The sequence below is a fragment of the Rissa tridactyla genome, chromosome 7 (genome assembly GCF_028500815.1).
Source record: "Rissa tridactyla isolate bRisTri1 chromosome 7, bRisTri1.patW.cur.20221130, whole genome shotgun sequence".
Taxonomy (NCBI): domain Eukaryota; kingdom Metazoa; phylum Chordata; class Aves; order Charadriiformes; family Laridae; genus Rissa; species Rissa tridactyla.
In genome coordinates this window covers 30,789,364-30,813,762 of record NC_071472.1, presented here as the reverse complement: position 1 = coordinate 30,813,762, position 24,399 = coordinate 30,789,364, and the positions used below count along the sequence as shown (strand labels likewise).

At 38.7% G+C, this 24,399-nt stretch overlaps 1 protein-coding gene across 4 annotated transcripts in view; it reads right to left on the bottom strand.

The window, feature by feature from the left end:
- The window catches only part of PARD3B (par-3 family cell polarity regulator beta), a 426,608-nt gene that overhangs the window by 221,829 nt on the left and 180,380 nt on the right, over window positions 1-24,399 (bottom strand). For all 4 annotated transcript variants that reach the window (XM_054210091.1, XM_054210094.1, XM_054210092.1 and 1 more), the window contains 4 exons: window positions 20,695-20,786; window positions 10,969-11,055; window positions 7,281-7,406; window positions 2,563-2,921 (listed from right to left, as the gene is read on the bottom strand). In XM_054210091.1, coding sequence (XP_054066066.1) covers window positions 2,563-2,921; window positions 7,281-7,406; window positions 10,969-11,055; window positions 20,695-20,786 — 664 coding nt within the window. The remainder of the gene's footprint in view (window positions 1-2,562; window positions 2,922-7,280; window positions 7,407-10,968; window positions 11,056-20,694; window positions 20,787-24,399) is intronic.

The following is a 24,399-nucleotide window of genomic DNA, read 5'->3' as shown; positions in this document are numbered from 1 at the left end:
CACCGCCAGGTCCCTTTCCACCAGGCAGATTTCCAGACGCACTTCCCCAAGCCTGTAGCACTGCATAGGGTTGCTGTGACCCAAGTGCAGGAACCCGGCACTTGGCCTTGTTGAACGTCATACCATTGGCCTTGGCCCATCGATCCAGCCTGTCCAGATCCCTCTGTAGAGCCTTCCTATCCTCAAGCAGATTGACACTCCCACCCAACTTGGTGTTGTTTGCAAGCTTACTGAAGATGCACTCAATCCCCTCGTTCAGGTCATTGATAAAGATATTAAACAGAACTGTCCCCAATACTGAGCACTGGGGAACACCACTTGTGACCGGCCACCAACTGGATCTAACTCCATTCACCACAACTCTTTGGGTCCAGCCATCCAGCCAATTTTTTACCCAGTGAAAGTATACCCGTCTAAGCCACGAGCAGCCAGTTTCTCCAGGAGAACGCTGTGAGAAACAGTGTCAAAGGCTTTACTAAAGTCCAGTAGACAACAAATCTAGGCAGACTTTCCCTCATCCATGAACTGGGTTGCCTTGTCACAGTAGGTGATCAGTTTAGTCAAGCAGGACCTGCCTTTCATAAACCCATGCTGACTGGGACTGATCACCCGATTGCCATGTATGTACCATGTAATGGCACTCAAGATGATCTGCTCCATAACCTTCACTGACACCAAGGTCAGACTGACAGGCCTGTAGTTCCCTTGGATCCTCCTTCCGGCCCTTCTTGTGGATGGGTGTCACATTTGCTAACTTCCAGTCAACTGGGACCTCCCCGGTTAGCCAGGACTGCTGATAAATGATGGAAAGTGGCTCACTGAGCGCTTTGACAGCTCCCTCAGTATCCTTGTGTGCGTCTAAATGGTGTAGCAGGTTGTTAACCATTTCCCCTTGGATTGGGGGGGAAAAAATGTGCCTTCAGTCTGCTCCCTATCTTCCAGTTCAGGGGGCTGGGTACCCAGAGAACAACTGGTCTTACTATTAAAGACTGAGGTAAAGAAGGCATTGAGTACCTCAGTCTTTTCCTCATCCTTTGTCAATATGTTTCCCTCCACATCCAATAAAGTATGAAGATTCTCCTTAGCCCTCCTTTTGTTGCTCATGTATTTATAGAAACATTTTTAATTGTCTTTCATAGCAGCAGGCAGATTAAGTTCTAGCTGGGCTTTGGCCCTTCTTATTTTCTCCCTGCATAACCTCACAACATCCTTGTGGTCCTCCTGAGTAGCCTGCCCCTTCTTCCACAGTTCATAAACTCTCCTTTTTTTTTTAACTGAGTTCCAGCCAAAGCTCTCTGTTCAGCCAGGTGGTCTTCTTCCCCACCAGCTCCTCGTTTGGCACATGGGGACAGCCTGCTCCTGCGCCTTTACTGTTTCCTTCTTGAAGAATGTCCAGCTTTCCTGGATTCCTTTGCCCTTCAGGACTGTCTCCCAAGGGACTCTGTCAAGCACGCTCCTAAACAGGCCAAAGTCTGCCCTCTGGAAGTCCGAGGTGGCAGTTCTGCTGACCCTCCTTCCTCACCTCTCCAAGAATCAAAAACTATAATTTTGTGGTTGCTATGCCCAAGACAACCTCCAACCGTCACATCACTCACAAGTCCTTCTCTATTCACAAACAACAGGTCCAGCGGGGCACCTTCCCTAGTCGGCTCAACTCACCAGCTGTGTCAGGAAGTTACCTTCCACACACTCCAGGAACCTCCTAGACTGTTTCCTCTCCACTCTATTGTATTTCCAGCAGATATCTGCTAAGTTGAAGTCCCCTATGAGAGCAAGGGCTAGCGATTGTGAGACTTCTCCCATGTGCCTATTTAGTCTGCGTCTTCATCCTGGTTGGGTGGTCTATAACAAACTCCCACCATGATATCTGCCTTGTTGGCCTTCTCCCTGATTCTTACCCGTGAAGACTCAACCCTATTGTCACCATCATTAAGCTCTAGACAATCAAAACACTCCCTAACATACAGGGCTATCCCACCACCTCTCCTTCCTTGCCTATCCCTTCTGAAGAGTTTATAGCCATCCATTGCAGCACTCATGTGAGTCATCCTAGCATGTTTGTAGAAAATAAAAAAGGGAAAGACAGGTAAATTTGTGGTCAACTTCCTAGACAACATGAAATAGAGCAGTGCATGTTTTTAAACATACCTTTAAAAGAATGTCATAACAGTGCTGGTCAGTTTGCACAAATGAATATAAATAACAAAGGTTACCAGCAGACAATTCAAATTTTTATTCTATACTTGCAAAAAGGCTGAATCATCTCTTAATATCACATGTTGCTAATGAAATACCTTCCACATAAATCAGTAATCGGGATTTTTTAAATCAGCAAGTCTAGATAACACACATCCACAATTTACGAGAAAGCTGACTGTTGAGAACATTACTGTTAACATTCCTTTACCTTTTAGAATATTCTTTTACCTTTTGGAAGTCTTGGAACTTCTATACCGTAAATAACTTTCCTGTACTTTTAATGTCACTAGTTTATTTAAAAGCTAAGGTATCAATATAGAGAACATGATACAGAATTAATCATATCATCTCCAGAAGACTTACCTTTTTTTAGGTCTATCTTTATTTTTTTTGCATTTTTTTTATTGCCAAAACCCATAAGGGGAGACAGTGAGGGAGAAGATGACTTTCTACCCAGACGTGGGAGGTTGGGGCTTTTAGCTTGTTGTAGTGTTGCCTGTACACCTGCCTCCAAGCTGCCTGCTCCAGAAAGGTTAATCGTTTTCAGAGCAGGTTTTGGATGAACTGGAGGTGGGATCTTTGTTTTTGGAACTCCTTCTTCATTATCCAGAAGACAAAGGGGAGCAATAGCAGACTTCTCGTATTGTTCTCGATTATATGGAGGAAGAACTTCCAAGATGACACTTTGAAATTTCATTGCCTGACGGAAGATGTCCTGAGCCCTTTAAAAGAAAGGTATGAAAATTCACATAACAAACTGGAAAATTTGGGCAAAGTTTGGAGTTGTTTACAGAGAATAAGACAAAAATTTATCCTGAATGTGAAAAACCACCTTACCTTCAACATTTACAGGGTCCCTTTTCTAAAAAAGTACACATGAAATAAGACTTCTAAACTGCAGCATTTCCTTATATTTCAAGTAGGAACAGCACATCTGTCAGGATTGTTAGGCTGCTATGAAAACATATCAGCCAGAATAAACTAATGAACACAATTCTTCATGTAGCACATCAGGAAGGGAAGGTCTGATGGCAAAAGCTCATCAAAAGACTCCTGAAGTTATAGCTTGCTACTTTCTTCAAGTCTTTGCCTGTTACATATTTTCTTGTTGGCATAGAGGCACACTGAGCACTTATGACCGATTGCTCTGGTGGATACATCTACTATGAGCAAGCTCAAGACTCCATTTTTTTCCGCGACTACAGATTAACTGCCCCTTAGATTCCTTCATCATCCCTAATGCAACTGCTGGCTGATTCCACACCAATAAAAAAAGGATGAAGGTATGGGATATATGGACATCTTCAGAAGAAATATTGTGACTGCAAATGGTGCAACAGAAAAGGATAATGATATGGGATATATAGACATCAGAAAAAAAAACAGCGAGAGCAAAAGGTGCAACTATTTGTGTGTTTCTACATAAACGGATAAACGAATAGGTAGGTATTACTCACATCTCTCAGACAGTAACCTCTTGATAAGGTGGATATGTGGACTTTACTTAATCAATGTCTTTACAGATGTGCTCAACTGCAACACCAGAAACCGTGTCAGAGCATTTAGTGAAAACTACTCCCCTTAAACCAATTAACATGGTAACAACACAGTGTTTGGGTTCCCAAGCATTGCGAGGCAATTAAGACAAGTTGGCCAAAGCAACTGTTCATAAAGCTTTCCCTCCGTTTTGAATAACATGTAGATTTGGTCAATCAAGACATTTTACGAACCCTAGATGCTAAAGGAACGAAGGAGACTTCTCTCTTTCTACGCTTTCCTCTCCTAGCTTCTGAAGAACTCAAATGATTTTCTTCCATACTGCAGAAGACAAACAGAAGTAGTAGCTGAAGCATATTTTGAGAACGAAAAAATCAAGAACTTCTGCTTAGCAGAACTGGGTCAAGAGGGGAACAAAATAATGGCCAAATAAATTTCTAAATAAATCATGGTGTCTTTTTGAAAAGAATTTACATATCTCCCACTTTTCTGTAGTGTGTTTGTCAGTCAGGCAAAGTCAGTATTTCGCTGGGTAAGACTTGGGTTTGGATTTACACTCAGTTATGCAACAAGAGCCATTGTTGAAAGTACTTCCAAAATAACAGGTTTTGACATTGATACAGAAAGGAAGCCACTGCAAACGTTAACATCTTGAATATACACCTACTGCTTTCCCAGATCAAGAGAGCTACAGAGTACCTCCACCTCGCAGCTGCAGGGAGGGGAGGGGCTGTTTCAAGAGGTTTTTTTGCAGCATGAAGACACTGAAGTCAGGGGGCAGTCCCAATGGATACGCTGTGGGAAAGAACCATCTTGGCCACACTGAGTGCAAATGCACCAAGAGTCAGAATAACCACGTTCATTGACAGGAGACACTGCCAGAACAGAAACCTCAAACTTGGAAAAGATAGGTAGCAGGGAGAGTGTTATGGGAAGGTATTCTTCCAGCACCACTCTCACGGGTTAGGTTTCAGAACTGTAATAGCACCATCCCAGTGTGTCTGCAGGGCTTATAGGTTACCTGGTCACCTACAGCCCGTGAAGATTTTCAAGGATAGACCTTACCCTGATCGTAGAAACCATGGCATGCTCCCAGCATGAGGATGTAAAGTCTTAAGCACATTTCTTTCACACCCCATCTTCATCCTTGCAAGTAGCCACTTGGCCATGTTACAAGGTAATTTAATAACTCAGTTTCAGGAGATGAATATTTTAAATATATGAAAGGGAAAATATAAGATCTCCTTCAAACAAAAAATAGTGGAAATAACGCAAGACATCCTGTGGGAAAGCCTAGATGCAGTCTTCAGGGGCAAAATAACTGGCTGCACTTCAAAGAGAAAAATAATGGATGGAGAAATTTACATTTCTTGAGACCCCCAAACGCATACTTTAAAGAAATAAGGGAGTCAATTAAAAGAGGTGCTAGAAACTCTGCAACACAACAGAATGTAATTGAATAGATTAACAGCAAATGAAAAAGCAGACCAACGGTCCCAATACATAAAACTATTATAAACATGGGAATACAGAAAGTAGGCTGCTGCTATTACAGCTGCAGAAGCAGCAATCATCAGGAGCAATACTAGAAAGTCTCTGCTGAAAACAGAAAGAGACAGTATGTAACAGTCTCTGCTAAGTGTTAAAACAGCTTTTACAAGGGTTATGAAGAAACGTCAATTTGAAACTAGCAAACAGATTTTCCTCTCAAAGGACAATCTGATGACTATTTCTGGGTCAATAGTCATCAGGACAATACTTCATCACATCCATTACAATTACTGCGTTTCTGTAACCGGGATTGTCAGATTAGTACAGCTATGTCAGGCCAGATGAAAACTAAAAGGCGTATTCACTGAAATTAGTTTCAACCCGGAAAGCTGCTTTCTTTAGCCATTCTCAACAGCCAGGGAAGAGAGATGATGCAGACAGCTATCCTGGAAGGCAATTCGGGAGAACAACATGACAGGACACGGGACCAGGCTAGAGCTTGTCCAAAATACTCCCCCCAGTCCGCACTGCCCACCGTTTTTCTCCTTCGATCCACTGCAACCACACCACTTGTTATTGTAACACAAGGTGAATTAGGCCAACTAAACTGGGCCCTGCTCTGAATCACTTTTAGTCACTTTCTCTCTTTCATTCTCCAAGACAGACAGATCTTTTAACAAGACTGGCCTCTCTAAACTAACAATTGTCTTTGTAAATATCCCTTCCAACTCCCAAAACTTTACACAAACTTGGAGAAGCAAAGTGTCCTGTATTTCTCATTTTGAAGGGAAGCCTGATGGAGAACTGGAAAGTTTACAGCAATATTTCTAACTAAGTGACCTTACAGAAAAATACGCAGAGTCCTCCACTCCACAGACATCTCATGGGCTTAAAGCCTCTGGAGATTTAGTTGCATTCTGAAGAGAACAGAAAGGAGATGACAAATTTGTAAAGAAAAGACCACCTACCATTTTGAAAAGAGAGGTTTTGGTTCATGCAAAATCTCATTTGAGAAGGATACAGCTTCATTACAAAAACTGCACAGGTGAGGCAACAAACATTTTAATATGATACCAACACTTATGTTCCGATAAAGTTGGTATCTTATGTAGGAACTTGCCATGGGTGGAAGAGAATGGCATGGACTATATCACAACAGAATATATTTACCACCAAACATTAAGAAAACAGTAACTCAAAAACCTATCATGAAGCAAAAAAGCACAGCCTCAGAAGCAAGGTAATACCTACTATAGAACTACACTGATTTTATGAAAACCTATTTTGCAAATATTTATCCCTAACAGTGAAATTACTTATTTGATTTTAGTAGAAACCTTGAACATTTGGATTACTGTTTAGAAAGTTAAGCCTCAACTCCCTTGAGATCTCAATAGATTTTTGTTATAAACAATCACTCAGCTGTCTAAACATATGGATTAAAAGTAAAAACAAATTACTATTTAATTACTACAGCAAATATCTGTGAAATTTGAGAGGCTATTCTTTTGTGCAACAATGTCACATTAATTCACAGACGATCAAAGCAACCTGTTACTTAAAGCAATTTGAGATAGATAATAAATGTCAACAGATTTCTAATAAAAGTCATAAAAGGTGAGATTTACCATTTAGCTCAACTAATTATAGTTTGACAGTACTAGTATTTTTAAAAAATTAAATGCTCAAAAAGCTACAGCACACAAACCCAAACTTATTTCATTTGCAAAACAACATCGAAAAACATGCTGTGATGCTGACTCATTCTGAAGGCCTTACGAGGAACAAATTACAAAGAAAATATGGAAAAAATAACAGAAGAATTAGAAAGTGAAGATAACTATTAAAAAAACCTTAAAGCTATTTAAATTAGGTAAGCACAATATGTTCACTAAGACTTCAAGAAGATTCCTCTCCTCAAATTTCACCTTATTTGGAGGTTTCAGAAAGAAAATTACAAAGTTTCTGCCAGGTATCTATTTTATAGGCATTTTATCTGAAATACATATGAATCCCTTTGCATTAATCACTTAATAAACACAGCATTGTATAAAATCCTGGATAGTTAAAAGTATCAGTAAACCAGCACTTACTGTGCAAAGGTTTTATCTGTAAGGTCCACATGGTTAATCTTCACAATGCATTCATTTTCATGGAACAGCCCATCACGCCTAGATCTGCTATTTTCTTCAATACCACGGATGAAGAGTCCCAGCATCCTAAAAGGGAAAGAAAAAAACCCAAAAAAGTGAAAACTATCCTTTATTCTGCTGGTATGAATTTATAGCAACTAAAAATAGATATTAATCTCTACTGTGTGTGAGATGAGATAGACCATTATGAAGTCCTTAAGCTAGAGAAAGGATTTCTAGCTCACTCTTTAACTGACAAGGAGAGGATTGCAAGAAACACCAAGAAAAAATGCTGGACACTAATGCTATAATTGCTAGAACTTCAGGAAGCATTAAGTCCTGTAGGTCATACTTGGAGAAACAGAGGAAAACACCCCATCCAGTTAAGAATTTGAATGTAGCTTATGCAATTATTTGTCTCCACTAAGTAAGATTACATTGCTCCAAAGAAAAGCACAAACAGATTAAAAGTAATTTTCTAACTCGACTATAAAAAGCTAGAATAAGACAAAAAAAATAAAAAATAACCACTATTTCTACATTTGAAAAGTCTCTGAAACTTTTCCATTTCTAAAGCCCCTCATTTCGACACATCACAGCAATACTATTTATTTATGTGGCAGGAGAGCAGCAGAACATCAAAACCTAAGCTGTTTGTTACCAGGTTATGTGCTAATTGAAAACTGAGGTGCGGCACGGAAACTTCTGATAATGGGTTAAGTGAACAAACGTGGGTGATGCAAAATTCCAGTGTGGCTAACTCTGCTGGGAGCACTAGGCTATTTCCGACCTACCGTATTGCAGACCACAACCCAACATAGATATATACAAAGATACCAGTATAATGTCCGAAAAACCTGACAACTACCTGTTTGTGAAGACCTTTCATAATCAAGTTTTATCCACTAGATTTCCATACCACACCAGCACCAGACAGACGACCTTTAGAGACCATTTTCCATTGGTTATACTGCATAAAATATTAACATGCAATTTCCAACATGCCAGCACTCCAATCACAAAAGTTCTGTATTTTTTCTCAGATTCATGACTGCCCCTCATACTTAAGTCCATTCATCAGATTCACAGCATGCCATTAACTATTTCAAATGACGCTATATTCACCTTGTATTTGATTTTAGATTTACTGTATAATAAGATTTAAAAATTTATATTTATGTCACATGAATGTACTTTAAGTGAAAACGTGGTTTCTACTGAACATTACTTCTTTAAGACATCTCAGAAAAAAAATGATTCAATCTATCGCATGAAGATTATCTTGCATCCTGTGTCACCCTTCACTAAAGGACTCAAAGGGAGAGTGCTGGTGAGGGGCTGCAGCCCTACTGATGACAAACATCCAACTAGTGGCAATCAGAAAACTAACTGCTAAGAACTAATGAAATATGATTACATTAAGATGCAAACCAGTAAAAGTAGAGAAATAAAAGAAATGATGAATTAAGTCAATTCTATGATCCTCACTAATCTGGTTGTGTTTAGATGCCGCATTCACATGAGGCAATACGATTGCCCACTTGCCTGAAACTCGTTCTCTGGCCTGTGGTACCTGAATGAGTGACTTGAGTTACGTACGCTGTGGCAGCTTAAATTCATTGCTCCATTACTTTTTACCATAGCCTCAATTTTAGCATTGTTTTAATGCACTATTAAATTTTAATTTCCCTTTTTAATGATATCTAGGTGCAAAAAGAAAGGGGAAAAATTATTTCCATTAGTTTTGTAGTTCCTGTATAAACTAAGATTTTGTGAATTAATGCAATGTTTTAACTACCTCTAGAAAAATTTTGCTCTGCAGCAGCACCAGGCTAAAGCCAGAATTACCTTATTAGAAAATAACTTTACAATTGAAATACCAGACCAAGTTAGTCATGGCCTATGTGCCCCCATAAATTGTATCTTGTCATTAACAGACATAAAAGATGCTCTCCTGTACTTTCTCATGTTATGATGAGTTAAAATTTATACGCTAGTCTCAGGCTTGATTAAATAAAAGGGACAAGCGATTTAAGTCACACTAGTGCTTTTGCAAAGATATCAGTATGGTTCTGCCAAGGGTCATTAAAATTAAAAGACAGCTGTCTAAACAAGTAGCCTGGCTGTCAAAAAACCTCTTTTCTCCGAGGGATTTCCAAAAGCATTTGTAAATAAGGACATAGTAAGACGCACGCAACACAGAACGAGGAACTCCACTTTTTCTTCATGGAGATCTTTAAACTCTGCATCCAACACAGCAATAACTACAGTACAGAACTGTACTACAGTCACAATAATCACTGATTTTTAAAAGCTTACCATTTCATTACATTTTTTTACCTAATGATCTTGAAATACAGTGTACACACTACAACCTTTATGGCATGGCTATGACAAAGAACTATTGTCTGCATTTCATGATGCGGTAACAAATACAAGTGCCTTTCTCGAGACAAACAGGCAGCTTGCAAAGCCAAGGACACAACTCAGACCTCCTACACTTCCCATCGAAGACCAACTTTCTCCTTGAGACAGTGACGCATTTTTTCCAGGCAGCAGGTGGACATAATTTTCCCTTTTGACAAACTAAACACTCTGAATGAATTTGGGTCCACTTACAAACTCAGATCTTGCTGAGAAAACACTTACACACACAGACTTTTACAATGCAATTTAAACTGTCAAGTTCTCTGTCCTACATGCAAGTTGACAAATAATAAAACATTTAAGAACTATAAAATTTTTACTTTTGCAATAATTGTCTTTGTGTTACAGGCACCATTTTACTATAAAGTAGTGTCATTTATGGCACTGACAATTTCCCATCTCTTATTCAGGGCTGCCAGCGTCAAATTAACACTCTGGCTAAGCCTCTGTATGTCAAATTTGAGCCTAGAATTTCTAATTTATTTATTTATTTATTTATTTTAACATCTGAGTTATATAGCTTGAAAAACAGTTGTAATGAAAATGCTGACACAGTTTTAACTATAGTGCATCAATATGAGCATGCTGCTATAATAGGTTTTTGTGATCTCAAGAGACTATGTTAAATCATTTATAATTAAAGTAATTGTATTGTGACAAAGAAAGGTTCATGGTATAGTGCATATTTTTATAAATGCTATACAACCAAATCTGAACGGTGGCCTGAAAAAAAATGCAAGGCATGACCAAGCAAGCAATTTTTTTTTACTTTTCTTGTCTGATATGTCATTAAAGAAGGGCCCATGCAGAGAAATCCAATTGGGGAAAAAAAAACACCCAACAACAAACCCAAACAAAAAACCCCATGCACGACCCAAAACCAACCCCCACACCCACAAACCCAACCCAACACCACAAAACCCAGTCAACCCCCTAGCTCCCAAACCTTCACTATTACATAATTCTACAAAGAGTCTAGTTTACCATTCAGAGAATAAAACCAGAGGCAATTAAAAGGACATACATGAACAAAGGGGTTGGTATTGTCTTATATGTAACTTAGACTAGTAAATATTTCGGTAATGGAAGACAGTGTCATAGACTCAAGTGCCCATTTTCTTTTAAGCATTTCTTTTCCTTATAGTGAAATAGTATTTTAAGAGAGCCACAACTGAAATTCTTTCATTAATAAACTCCTCGAGCAACGCAGAAAATAGCTTACCGTCCACTCAAAGATGAAAAAAAGGGCACTACGTGTATTCCCAAGGGTCCACCTTCCCCAGAAATCTCCACCGTTTTTGTCATTTCACTAAAAAAAAAAAAAAGAAAGCACAGGGAAAACACATCTCATATGTGACTTCACAGAACTCTCTATGCTAAAAACAAATTCCTGATTGATCAGACAGAAGAAATGACAGAAAAAACATTAGACTCAGAGCACACTTATACATAAAAGTACGATGAAATGTAAAATGGCTATCAAATTCTTTAATTTTGTTTAGATTAGGATTTGTGTACTTTGAAAGGGAAAGACACCAACTACTGGACATTTTCCTAAATCAATCCCTAAGTAAATTAACCAGAATATTAAAGAATAAGCTTTTAAGTCAGGAGAGACTTCATTTAAAAAAAAAAAAAAAAAAAAAAGTTATTCTATTCTACGTGTTCTTAATTTAAGCTTCACATGAGCTGCTTCAGTCAATTTCCCCACGGGGACACATTATAAACATGAAGATCACACATTAAGGACATCAAGCCAATAAGCAAATTAGTCAAATTATATTTAAATATCCTTATTTCTGCCCTCAGTTGCATGCAAACTCACTGACAAACAAAGAACAAAACAGACTCTAATGAAAAGTGCAACTCAGCTCATTTTATCAGGAAGTTCTCCTCCTCAAACACCATTATCAAAAACCTCTTTATTATCTCTGACAGATTTTTGCTGTTTCACGGCTACGTGCTGTTTCATTTCCTATTGAGTATTTTACACTGCCAGCCTTACAGTGACCTGAACTCTATTCTGGGTGGTCATAATTTGAAAAGGAAAGTACTTGAATTGGCTAGAACGTCAAAGTGGGGGGAAAAAAAAAGAAAGAGAGAAATGAGTAAGGTCTGTATTCTAGCTGATCATGTTCCTACTTTCTGTGCTAGTCTACACCTTCTGTAGCACTTCCACCCTTCAAGTCGTACCGAACACCATCGACACTCAGCATTAGTGCCAGTGGACTTCTATTGGGTATTTCCATTTATATTAGAACAATATATTCAAGCTATAAGAAGCTCTATGCTTGCATGCCAATCCTATAGTGTTTACAGAACATGTAAAACTGAACCAAACGGCCACTTTATATACTGCCATGAGTTAAAGACTCAGTCTAACTGATGCAAGTGCAGGCTGCTGTTGAGAAAGAGACTTCTGACCTTTCTCCAAAAACCATACAACAGATCTAGAGGATGCCCGTTTGCAAGATGAGAAAAATGACCAAGCCCCCAAATGATTTTTTTCCTAGTACAACAACTTCCTCTGGAATGAGTCGCCCGATCTCACTGACCCATGGTCTTATGATCGTTTGATTTGATGCAAGAAGAAATGCACAGGTATAAGGGAGGAATCTGTGACCACCCCTGAAGTGAAAACACACAGTTACATCAGATCAGATGCCACATAAAAACACATGGCACAGCTAAGTGCTCTCTCAAGGAGGACAAGTACTGCAAATGGTCTTACACAAATTCTGGCATTGCTTCCTAATAATGCAGGAACATTTATTAATTTTTTTTGTTACGAACCTTTACCCAGTTGCATAACGATTAATCAGAAGCAACTTGCCTTAGATACAATAATTCTTAGCTTGGTCAGCTAAATATGGAAGACGACTGTGAAATAAGTTACATCATTTTCTTTTGGTTTTGGAGTTTGTGGGGCTGGGTGGCGTTTGTTTGTTGGGAGTTTTGGGGAGGGGTTTTTGTGGAAATTATTCTTCCAGAAAAGCTGACACTGCAATGAATTTATATTCCAGAAAAAAGAAATGGACAGACCCTGAACAACAAACCCCGCTGATCCCAACATAACAGATTTTCATGTTACTGTATTTATAACACACACACACGATCAACAGGGATTTCTATTTGCTGATTTTTTTTTCCTGTACTCCCCTCTCTTCATGAATCAAACAGGGAAATCCTGACAAAATCTTCCTGTAGGTATTTTTAGAAAACATTTTTCCTAATGAAATTGGTCAGAAAAGTTAATCAGGGTGGTTACCAAAAACTCAAACATGCATGCATAGGAAATTAACTCTTCTTTCAGTTCCATCTTCTACTTCCTCCAATTCTCTTAACAGACAAAAAAAATAAATTAGAGGGCTACTTTTATTGTCTTTTGAACTTCTACAGAATCAAAACATATGAGCAAATAAGTAGCCAGATCCAGAAAATAACTGAAACTAGTGAATGGGCTTTCATACGTACAGGGAAAATGTAATAAGTTACAGTTGTCCCCAGATAACCCCGTGCTGCTCAAGTACCCCAGGGAAGAGTTGTCTTCCCAAGTAACTGTAAAATAGAGCAGGAATTTTTTTCAGGGCTATCACAATAGACAGGTTAACTGTCATATTAAATGAACGCACTTACAGTTATAAGTAGGCTCAAAGCCAAAGAAAACATACAAGTTTATTTTTAAATCTAACACGAAAACTACACACTATGAAAAATAGATTTCTTTGTGAGAACAACAGCCAACACGTATGTTGTGTATTACTTTTAAAAACATTGTGCTACATCCTAGAAGTTACAGATGTACTAAAGCACTAAATATCTATACTAAGAGCTCACTCTATACAAAGTACTTTAGAATCATATTTTTAATCAAAAATCTATGAGTCAGAATGACTTTTCATTCTCAAACAAATGTGATTCTTACTTACATCTGAGAAGAAAACTGCCCTTCACAACGCCGTTAACAGATCTTTGAGGCCATTCTTTTTATATTATACCTATGAAAGCCTGACAGTTAAAAAATTAAAAGTAGGATATCTGGGATTTGGGGGTTTTTTTTTGCTTTAGGAACCTCAAAGACTCAGAAAAACTTGACATCCTTCATTCATGCTATCCATCTTCCAGCAAGTTTAATCTGCCCACAAGAACAGCTGAATTCCAGCAGCGTACTTTTCCACACTGGCTTACTGTTTACACTATACTGGAGACAGTATTCGGCAACAGGGCAAGGGGGAATGAGATCCTAAACAGGATGAGCTTTAAAAATACTAATAACTAAACTCGACAGGCACAAGGGACACCAAGGTGCCGGGACTCTTTAATTTGACAGTCAAGTTAAAAAACTGGAGGAAGGGGGTGGGAGAATGCAGGATGGCTTTCCACTGCTAGTTGATAGCTGTGGTATTGACAACAGAGAGGATAATTTATGGATTTTCTGCAATATTCAACATGTTTTAAAAACAAACAAACAAACACCCAAAACAGGAAAAAAATAATTCTAAAAGTCAGTAATCTAGTAGCGGCCTATTCCTATTTTATATCTCCCCTATACATCTTAAATACATTTTGCAGTAAAAGAAAAAATTAGTCTGGCCTACCAAGTCAGCATGAAAGACCTGGAGTCCAACTGCTAGCTGCGGGGGAGAGGCTGGGAGCATCGGTCAGCGATGCCCAAAGGGTGCCTCAGTGTGCCACACTGCTAGTATCTCCTGCATGTTCTTCAAGGAGCAGACAGAGCTCCGACAGAGCTCCTACCTCAGAAAATACTGTCCTCGCTGAGTTTGCAACTCCATTTCTATGGAATACGTACAGATATGTTCTTAGAGCAATCAAAATAAGTGAACTTTTAAAAAGTATTTATGTCAGTGACATTTATCTGAACTGCAGGGCTCCCCACAACTAGAAACATGGCACACAAGCTTCTTCAAATGCATGCCGGCATCTCCCTTCCCACCGCTGCAGTAAAGGTGCTTCAGAGGCCTCAGTGAAGAGAGGGACAAGACCTGCCTAGCATGACCTGATTGTGGCATCCAAGACCACATTCAGTGTTGTACTATTGATTTTTAACCTGAAGAAGCTGTCATTATTTACTATTTAAATTCTTCATTGCTTGAGGTTTATTGATTTCTGCCAGATTCTTTACAGTCTATCACATTTGTCAGGAAGGCTCGCCATGCATATTTTTAAAAATGGTGATGAGTACAGCTTAGCAAAGACAGAGATAGAGAAGATGTACACATTTGTGTAGTGAGCATGCTCAGCAGTCCATTTGTAGCACGGAAAGCAAAATTTAAATGGAGTGCTGCACATTGAGTGGTGAATCAGTCTGATCTTCGGATTGGCAGTCCCCTTGCTGTTGAATGCTATAGCTCCCTCTCCTGAAAACTGTATCAAGAATTAGCAGTTTGTTAGTTATGCCATGGAAAAAGATCTGTTAGCCAAAAGCTTCTCTACAAACTATCCAAGAATACTACAGAACCAATCTCAACCACTGAGCACACAGATGCTTAAAAGGGACCTCTCTCCAGAAATAAACATTTTTGGAGTTTTGCAGCAGGACTTGGTTCGCTAAAGCGCTTTGACCTTCCCGAATTACAAATGCTAGGAGAACCTTGGTAGGATTTCTCTTGGAGAATGCAGTAGATGCGGCCTAAAGCAAACTAATTGTTTTGCAACATACTGAAGACAGTGCCTTGGAAAAAGCTGCTTTCTGCATGGGTTACCGGGCAAAACTTGTCATCATGTATCTGTCACAAGAACATACTGCCTGAGTAAACACAGATCAAGTATTTATCATTCCAATGGCATATTCTTTTGCCATTTTAGTCTTATTCAACACTTGCATGTAAGTCTTCAACCCAGGCACAATATAACGAAGCAAAAACCTTTGAATACATCATTGAATTCCTCATATGTTTTTAAGAAAAGGTACAGATTAGTAAATTACTGTATCTGAAAAAAATCTTTTAGCACAGGATGTCAATATTTCCCTTGCAAACAGAAAAGCACAGCTGATATTCTGACATGCTTTGTGGTGTTTTTATTGACCACAGCCAAGTAAAAGGCAAAAGAAACGAGACACAGATGCAGAGAGCTCACAGATGAAGGTACTGGGCTACACCTCATTGCTTGTTCTTCACTTGCACCTCCAGCCCCACTGACCAATGATGCCATTCCAGGGGAGGAGAGCATCCATGAACAAGGGGTGCTGACATCTGGGAGGGAGCACAGGCCTACAAGTTACTAAAGGGAATTCTAAAGAGGAAGCATGCCCAGATTTATCCAAATAATGAGGGTGATGACTCTGTCCGTGTATTTCTTTCACATCTTAAAACAGTACTGTTGCTGATGATGAAGTATTTGTAGCCATTCTTCCAGACAGGCTTCCAGAGTATCCGGCTCAACTAAAGCTGCCAGCGCATTTCCCACCCACCTCCTACCCCTTTTCCACATTTTTCCTTCCATCTTTTAAACTAGATGCTCAAAGCACTGATGAAAATGTCTTGAAAGCCCTGAAGAAGAAACTGAAGCTCAAGAGGTTAAAGAGTGTGAATACACTCAACAACGAAAATCTGAGCAGTATCTAAACAGGGATGGAGAGCACCCTGCAAGGAGAGAAGAAAGCAACTGAACCTGCAGAGTCAAGACAGAGCTTTGCAGGCACAGTTAAGGAAACTGCTCACTCTGCTTTAGAAGCAATGGGCACATTTCAGCTGCTTCGTTCTACACAAAACTAAACAAACTATCCACAAGCTTAAATATTTACTATGAAATGCTGTCAGAATCTTCCAGTTTCAGATTTGAAGAGGTAACCAATGCTCCTAACTAAAATGCTCCTACTAAAAAAAAAGTAAAGATGCTACTGTAATCCAGATTTTTTTCCCCACTAAAATTAGTTAGTTCTCATGAGGTTAACTGTATAAAGGTTTAGAGAGAAACCAGACAAGCTGCAGGCACCAGGTTTTTGTGCCTTTTTTTCTTTAAATCAAGTTGTTCCACTTCTGCGTTGTTAGACTAATGAAAGACACAGAAGGTTAAAAAAAAAGTTAAATACGGAGAAGGAAAAAACACTGCAGTTACGCTTTAATTATGTATCTATAGTGCTTAAACCAAGGAACTGACCCTGACCTCTGCTAGAAAGAAGTGGGAAGACAGCAAAACAGAATATAATGAAAACACGTAATGAATTATCCATGCATAAATTACCCTTTGAGTTCCAACTAATCCACTGCTATTAAGCTAAACATCCACTTCCAAGCAGACTCGTGTTTACTCTTCCTTAACACAGTCATTTTTACTAAGAAAAGAAAAGCAAGGTTTTCAAAAACAGTATTACTACGTATAGTGTGATAAGGGATTCAATATTAAAGGTTGTGACAAACTTCTACCTGACTTCTGTAGAGTATCAAGATCCTGCTGTTACCTTAAAAATCTTTCAATCCTAGTCCAGAACATGAAAGGAAGCAAGGAAAACCACCAGATTTTATACACTGATGGCATTAGCTTGGCTTCCCTTATTCTGAACATCATCTTTACTAGCAAATCCAAAATAAGAAATCCACCTTCAGAAATTACAAGAAGATTGCCATTAGTCCTGTCCTTATTTATTCCATTAAAAAGCATGCCAACATCCCAATGTTTCAAATCTCTCTTCCAGCAAAGTTCAAGTCTCAAAAGGTTAAATTTAAATTTTCAGACTCCTGAGTGATACAGTCCTGAAAAGTTTCCCAGTGCTTTTACAGTGAAATGTTTTAAGGGAATCCAGGCAAAGAAACTTCCTTCCTATTAGCTTCTGAATGGAGGAGCTAAAAATCCTTCCCACTGCCACTCATTTCATTTACTCAACATGCAACTAATTTTACCTACTTAAATCAGTTCACTTATTTTCCTCAAATGGAACAGTTTTCCTACTTGAGTGAGGAATATAAAACAAGCCAAGTCTGAAGCCTTTAACTTCAACTGACCAGGCTTCACAATCATAAAATATTAATCATGGTTGTTTTTTTTCTCCTTCCCTCTGAAATACCCATTATTGGCTGGAGTTAGAGAAGGGACACTGACCTCTTCCAGGTTAGTGCTCAGATAATTTTCGTAGGTGACTAGCTGCTATTTTGCTTAAGTGCTATAGGTCATAATGATTATCAAACTCAGTGACAGGAAGGAATATTTTTCTAGTGAAAGCAGCAGGAACAATCGTGGGTTTCTTCTTTATTCATAGCACGGAGTAGCCTTAAAATTTAAATTCTTTGACTTCTGAAATTCTGGTGGATTTCACAGAAATACCAACTAACTTTGTTTTACAACATAATGGGTTCTGAAGTCCTCTAAGTTCACTGTTTGAAGAAATTGGAATTGATTACAAATACTTGCATATAATCTACAATTTTGAGGAAAAAACTCTTATACTGCCCATCTCCACACTTACTGGCAAAAGAGTGTTTTTAAAACTCTCCTCAGGACACAGGAAGCACAAGTAAGGTATATTTGGTAATTATTTTACTGTGAATCTGCATTTAAAGAAACACTACTCCTTTCTCTTTGTTTTGGTGTTGGTTTGTTTTGGGGGTTTTTTTGGACAACGTTTCTCCTTAATACATTAGTCTCAATCCAGACTAAGACAATTCATTTTATCTCCAAAAAAATTACAACCAATGCAGAAAGGTTCTTGGGAATACCTTGTTCTGGCCAGTTTTCCCTCTGTTCCCTGTCTGTTCAACACTCTGATGCTCAGGGATCAGCTGAGTGGGCCTCAATCTATATTCTTTATCACTTTTCCTTGCATCCTCCTCCACCAACACAGTTTGCAGGATTCAACAAAAAAACTGAGAGATCTACCGAAATCTAGGCTTGAATTATCCACTGTTTTGTGACATGCCAGAAGAGAGCTGGTCATTGCAGAAAACTGAATACCTCTGAAAAGTATCATAGAGGTCTTTCTCATTGTCAACGTTTCCAATAGCCACCAAAATCAGGTTATGAAGATGAAAAGCAAATGACTATCACAACGTTCTTCTGAAGAATCTCAAATTCAAACAATAACTTGTTTAGCTTGATAAACAATAATGTGCTCTGAGAAAATTCCTAAGAGGACTCAGATGCTCTAAAACACCCTAGTAAAAGCATAAGGACATCAGCAAATATGAGCATAGCATGCACAGAGTTTGATTAATCCCCATGACAAATTAACGGATCAAGAGACAAATAAGTGCATGTATTTGGTGATGCATAATAATTACCTCAGGTGAAACAAGCTGTAGAAGTCTATAGCAACATTCCATAAAGAGAAAATAAGCATTAGCAACCAAACTGACGAAGTTCTATACCTGCATGATGAAGGCTAATCAGCTAGTGTGTAACTTAGAGGCCTGGCAGGTGCAGAGAAAGCTGGAAGAGCACTCCAGTTCCTTTTCAGAATGAGACCATTCTAAAAATATATATCAGTACCAGCAGGCAAGAGAAAAAACTACAAAATGGCATACAAAGTAGGTGACAAGGAGGCCTCCAAGAGGGAGGAAAGAAGCAAACAAACAGATGAGTTGAAAAGCACAACCTTACCAAGACAAAAAAAATCTCTCCTAGAAGAAATGAAATGATGACTCAAAGAACGAGAAAAACTAAGAAATTAACTCTCTTGCATGGAAAAGACTAATTTTTGACATGCTCTAAAAGGAAAGGTGATCCTTCTATCAAAATCCTGGCATGGCCCAGAACACCACCAAGGTTAGAGTCCCTGCTCTTGCAAACTTCCCCACAGGCTTTGGGTATACAACTTCAGGCCTCTTTCCCAGACCCCATGTAGGTAAAATGGGAATATTAACACTTGGTTTTTCTCAGGTGTTTATAAGGATAAATGCTTTAAGATTAAGGCATGCAGATACTGTTTATTTTATGGTTTTTATTTTATACTGTTTTGACACACAACTATAAGCTGCAAAATTACAGCAAATTATTATTTGCTATCATCAAAATCGAAACAAATTAATTTTAGACATTTTACCTGTCATGCAGAAGTTTGCCATATAACACTTCTTAATTTTATTATACAACGTGCTATGATACCACTACAGTTCTGCAACAAACACAACATACTGGACAAAAGCTTAATTCCTTTGCCTGCACAAAAAGGTGACTGCAGCACAACCTGAATAACCAGTCAAAACTGAAATTTAAGCTTATGGTGGGACAGGAGAATAGCAGCATGGAAACATTTTGCTCTAAATTTGCCAGGTCAAATCCTCTATTACCACCACGGAGGATCTGACTGACCTACTTTGTGACACTGTATTTGGAGCCTGACTTGTTCATTTTGGTGTAACAAATGTAACCTGCAAAATTTTTTTTTCATTTCATTTCAGACACTTAGAAATTTCCCTGTGATTTCAGGAACAATAAACCCTGAAGCTCATTATTAAATCTCTTAAGAACACCTAGTTTCCTCTTGTTTCAACTATGCAGCTGAGGTGGCATTTTAACTGAAAAAGATCATTTTAGGATTATATGGTTCAGTTGACTGGTTACTTATTGATATATATATATATACACACACTACCTAATATATACTAATATAGATATATATACTACCTGATATTGATATACTACCTAAGAACACCCTCTACCTTAAGATATTAAATATCTGCAGGACTGAGTAGAAAGCAAAAAAGCTGACTATACAATGGTAGCATATTTCCCCCTTAGCCACATATTTCACCACCACCACAATAAAATGCTTGATATTCATCAACAAGGGTAAAAGACTGTCACGCACAAATATGTGCTTCAGTATATGAATTGAGTGCGTTTTTAGGATGGGAAAGGGACAAGAAGGAAGAGATCGTGATGATGATGAACACAATGCAGATTCGCAGGTGCAGCTGGAATGAGAAGTCAGTCTTGTCTTGCATGTTGATAAACCACACTTGAGTCAGCACCAAACAGATGATTTTCCTACCTGGCAGGGAGCCGGGCCCTCTGAGCCAACAAAAGTTCTGTGGGTCCAGTAAGGTTCATCTCCCCATCCTGAAAGGATACCTGGGAAGCACCCTGTTGAGAGATTTCAAAGCACATTTTCAATCTATGTACATATTGATGCATGTAGAACAATGGCTGTATTTATATTTTTGAGTGAATATTTGGAAGAGAAAGCAAATCATAAGTAACATCATCTCACTGACAGTGAGGGCTGAGGGACCCATTCTGTATGTGGCATGTACATAACATGGCGTTCTGAGAAACAGGAGGGTATCTCATGTCCTGCTCCTCACACCGGCGTCCCACTGTGCTTCCCCTGGAGAAGCCTGTGGTACTGTTTCCTTCGCTGCCTATCGAACCCGAATGTCACTCTTTCCCATCCTGAGCCACCTCCTTTCTCACAACGGATTCCACAGACCTTGGATAAACGCAATGGCTTTTTTTTTCCCTGCACTTTCTATCCCTTAGTAGCATTTATCTGGCAAAGACATATTTTCACAGTAACTTCACGGAAGAAAAAATTATGTAACCATTTAGCGAGACAGAGAAACACGGCGCAGGCAGGGACCTGACATTAATGCTAGAGCTCTTGAAAACCATTATTTAACTTAACTTTCCTTTTCTGTTCATTAGACTCTTAACGTTTGCATTTTTTCAACTCTGGGAGAGGGAAAGAGGTACCACTGCGATAAGTCCACTGTCAGCAGGTGATATATTAGCTTTAATGTACTGTACTTCATTGCGACCCTTATGGCAATAATGTAAACAGAGCAAAATTCGTAACACAGACCTTCTTTGGAGAGGTCACTTCTGCCAACTCTGCAACAGGAATATAGCTGGAAGACATAAATCTTCAGCTGTCAACACACTAAGAGAATTCAATCCAGAGCTTGATCTTAACTAGATAAAGCCTAAAGTTAATCATTATTTTTAAGCTGTTGCAGTGGTACAGTTTTCCAGTGTATATACTTGCCATATCAAGTTGTCTCAAGGCAAAAGGTAGCAACGTTATAAATTAATTCCAAAGAACAAAGCCAACTAGATAGGTAATTTAATTTTCAATAAAAGCTCTACACTGTGTATTAAAACTTCCAATTTCTCTCAAAAGATGGCTCTACTCAGAAAGATAGCTTTAAAAGTTTGGTGTTTTCAGTCCCTCAAAGATTTGTAGAACTTATTTTCAGGAGGTTGGTTTTCATTTTAAAAAAGAATCGCGACCAGCCCTGCAAGCAAACCTTTGGAATATAAATCAAGCTGGATCCCCTTTTAGTTCACACACCGCTTTTGAACCCATCATATTGGTAGGAATTCTCTTTGTGTGTTAATCAGAGCACAAGCCAACAGACTTGGCTTCCACTGCAAGACCAATATAGCTCACTGAACGCAAACTTCTGTCACTAATGGAAGAACTATTTTAAAAAACGCATATAGAGTATGTGCCATCTTTTCCAATCCCTTTTCACAGTGGAACCACATGTCAAGGAGCAATTCTTGTTATATGAAGCATATTCCATACTAACCTCATAAATCAGGAGCTCAACCTCAAGCAGCAACAGAAATGTGACACTCGGCCTTCATATGCTGACTTCATCTTGAAAAAAGAAAGCGCCTTGGTAGCAACAGATGCCATAAGCGACAAACCTTTTAACAATAATGCTCCCAACAAAGCTAACCTCCTTTAGCTAACCACTAGTACTACAAAGATTCTTTTTTTGGAAGGTTGAAAACAGCCAAGCCATGAGCAGATTTTGTGAATTAACTGGACTTTCTTTTCTTCCAGACACTGGCTGCAACACGGTGCTGCTCAGTGCACGACACACAACTTGCTACTCATATCTCAGAACTGTTTTGCTATTTAAAGCCTCCCTTACAGTCTATACAAGTCTGCATAAGCTATGTTATTTCTCTGTTTCTGGGCTTTTGGTTACTGTAGTGTGGTTATGTCCATACTTGTCCTCCATCTCCTCTTCCTTCAGAAACAGATTTCACAGTAAATGACAAAAACTGATGTTCGGAACACAATCTCATGTCATGTTTCTGTTGACCGATTCACAGGTTTTAAACCCCATGGAACCATCTTTTGATCAAAAAGTCTAATCTCACACTGGGAATTAGATTTGTTTAGTGACACAGCACAATATTGGTAAGGGCACGGTTGCACTCCAAGGTAAGTAAGAGGTTTTTACAAGAAAATGGAAACCAACAGCTCTTTTTTTCTGCTAAGGACCAGACCAGCAACAAGTGTCTAGAAGCTGGATAACTGGGTTATTACAGATATTAGGGGTATCAGACCTTCAGAAGAGGTCTTCAAGAACAGATTTAAAAACATGTCACAAATGTTTCAAGGCATGGTCATTCCTGTGACAGAAAATAATCGTCCAGCCTTGTGAGGTGCCTGACAGTCCCACATTTTCATCATTCCACAAGATAAGACTTCTGTGAGGAATTGAAGGATGAAGTTTGGAGTCCGTAACTGCAATTACAGCTGGTTGGGGGTTTTTTTTGCCTTTTTTTTTTTTTTTTTTTTTTTTTTTTTAAATTTAAGGGTAAAAGCTCCTAAACAAAAGCTACCCTCTCCTGAGCTGGACAGAAGTGTGCCGAGGGACTTCAAAAACGTGGCAGAGGGAAGTTCAGTGTCACAGCCCCATCCTGCACACCACTGCCTGTTATGATTTGACGGCATATAGTGCTCACCCATAGCACAGATTATCACATGCTCAAGACAGTAAACACAAAGCCAGATATACTTAAAGTCTTAACTGATCAAGGAAACATGAACCATAACACTGAAATTATGATTGAGGTCTCTGAGAATAACGTTAGAGCTCCAGTCACGCAACAATCACTACAAACGGACAAATTCCTTTCATACTTCAGCATTTCATTAGAAGCACAGCAAATTTAAACAGACCATCTCCTGCTCAACTAGCAGAATGATAGCAAACCGACAATGCACAAGTAAAGACACCATTAGAAGGCAATGATCCAATACACACAAAAATTCTCAATCTCTTCTTCATATTTTAAAGACTGATTGTCAGTTTTTCAATACTAGCAGAATTAATGACACTGACTGCCAAAACTTGACTCGAACTCAGCTGACAGTGTAATAGATTTACAGTGACAGTATTGCAGTTTTTACTTAGGAAACATGAATCAAATGCAAAATAGTGTGGTAAAAACAAAAGCCAAGAAAGCACAGGCACCTAAGAAAAATGGAATTTTTAAAAATTTATGTACATAGGGATAATATGAATCAGGGAATTTTTCTTAGTGCTGCAAAAAGCGTGTTCTTCAAATTAGGACTGAAGCAGAAGAGAGGGATGCTATTAAATAATAGTCCTCTGCAAACAACAGTAACCCAAATGCTTGAGAATCTCATATTCGTTATATGACAGCTCTCAAATTAGGTAAATGCGTATGTGTAACTGTAGAAAGAGTGACAGAGTACATACCAGTAATATTTTCTACTCTGTGAACACGCACAGTCTTCTCATTCAACAGTCAGCACGGACATATATTAGCCCCAACAACAAATACACTGGAATCAGCCATGGGTCTTATTGAGGTTAGGGAGTATGATACATTTTCTGGTTTTTTCTTTCATTTTTGAAAATGCTCCTTTCATAAAAAACACAAAACACCCTGGGGGGGTGGGGAAAAGCAATAGTGACACTTTTCGACA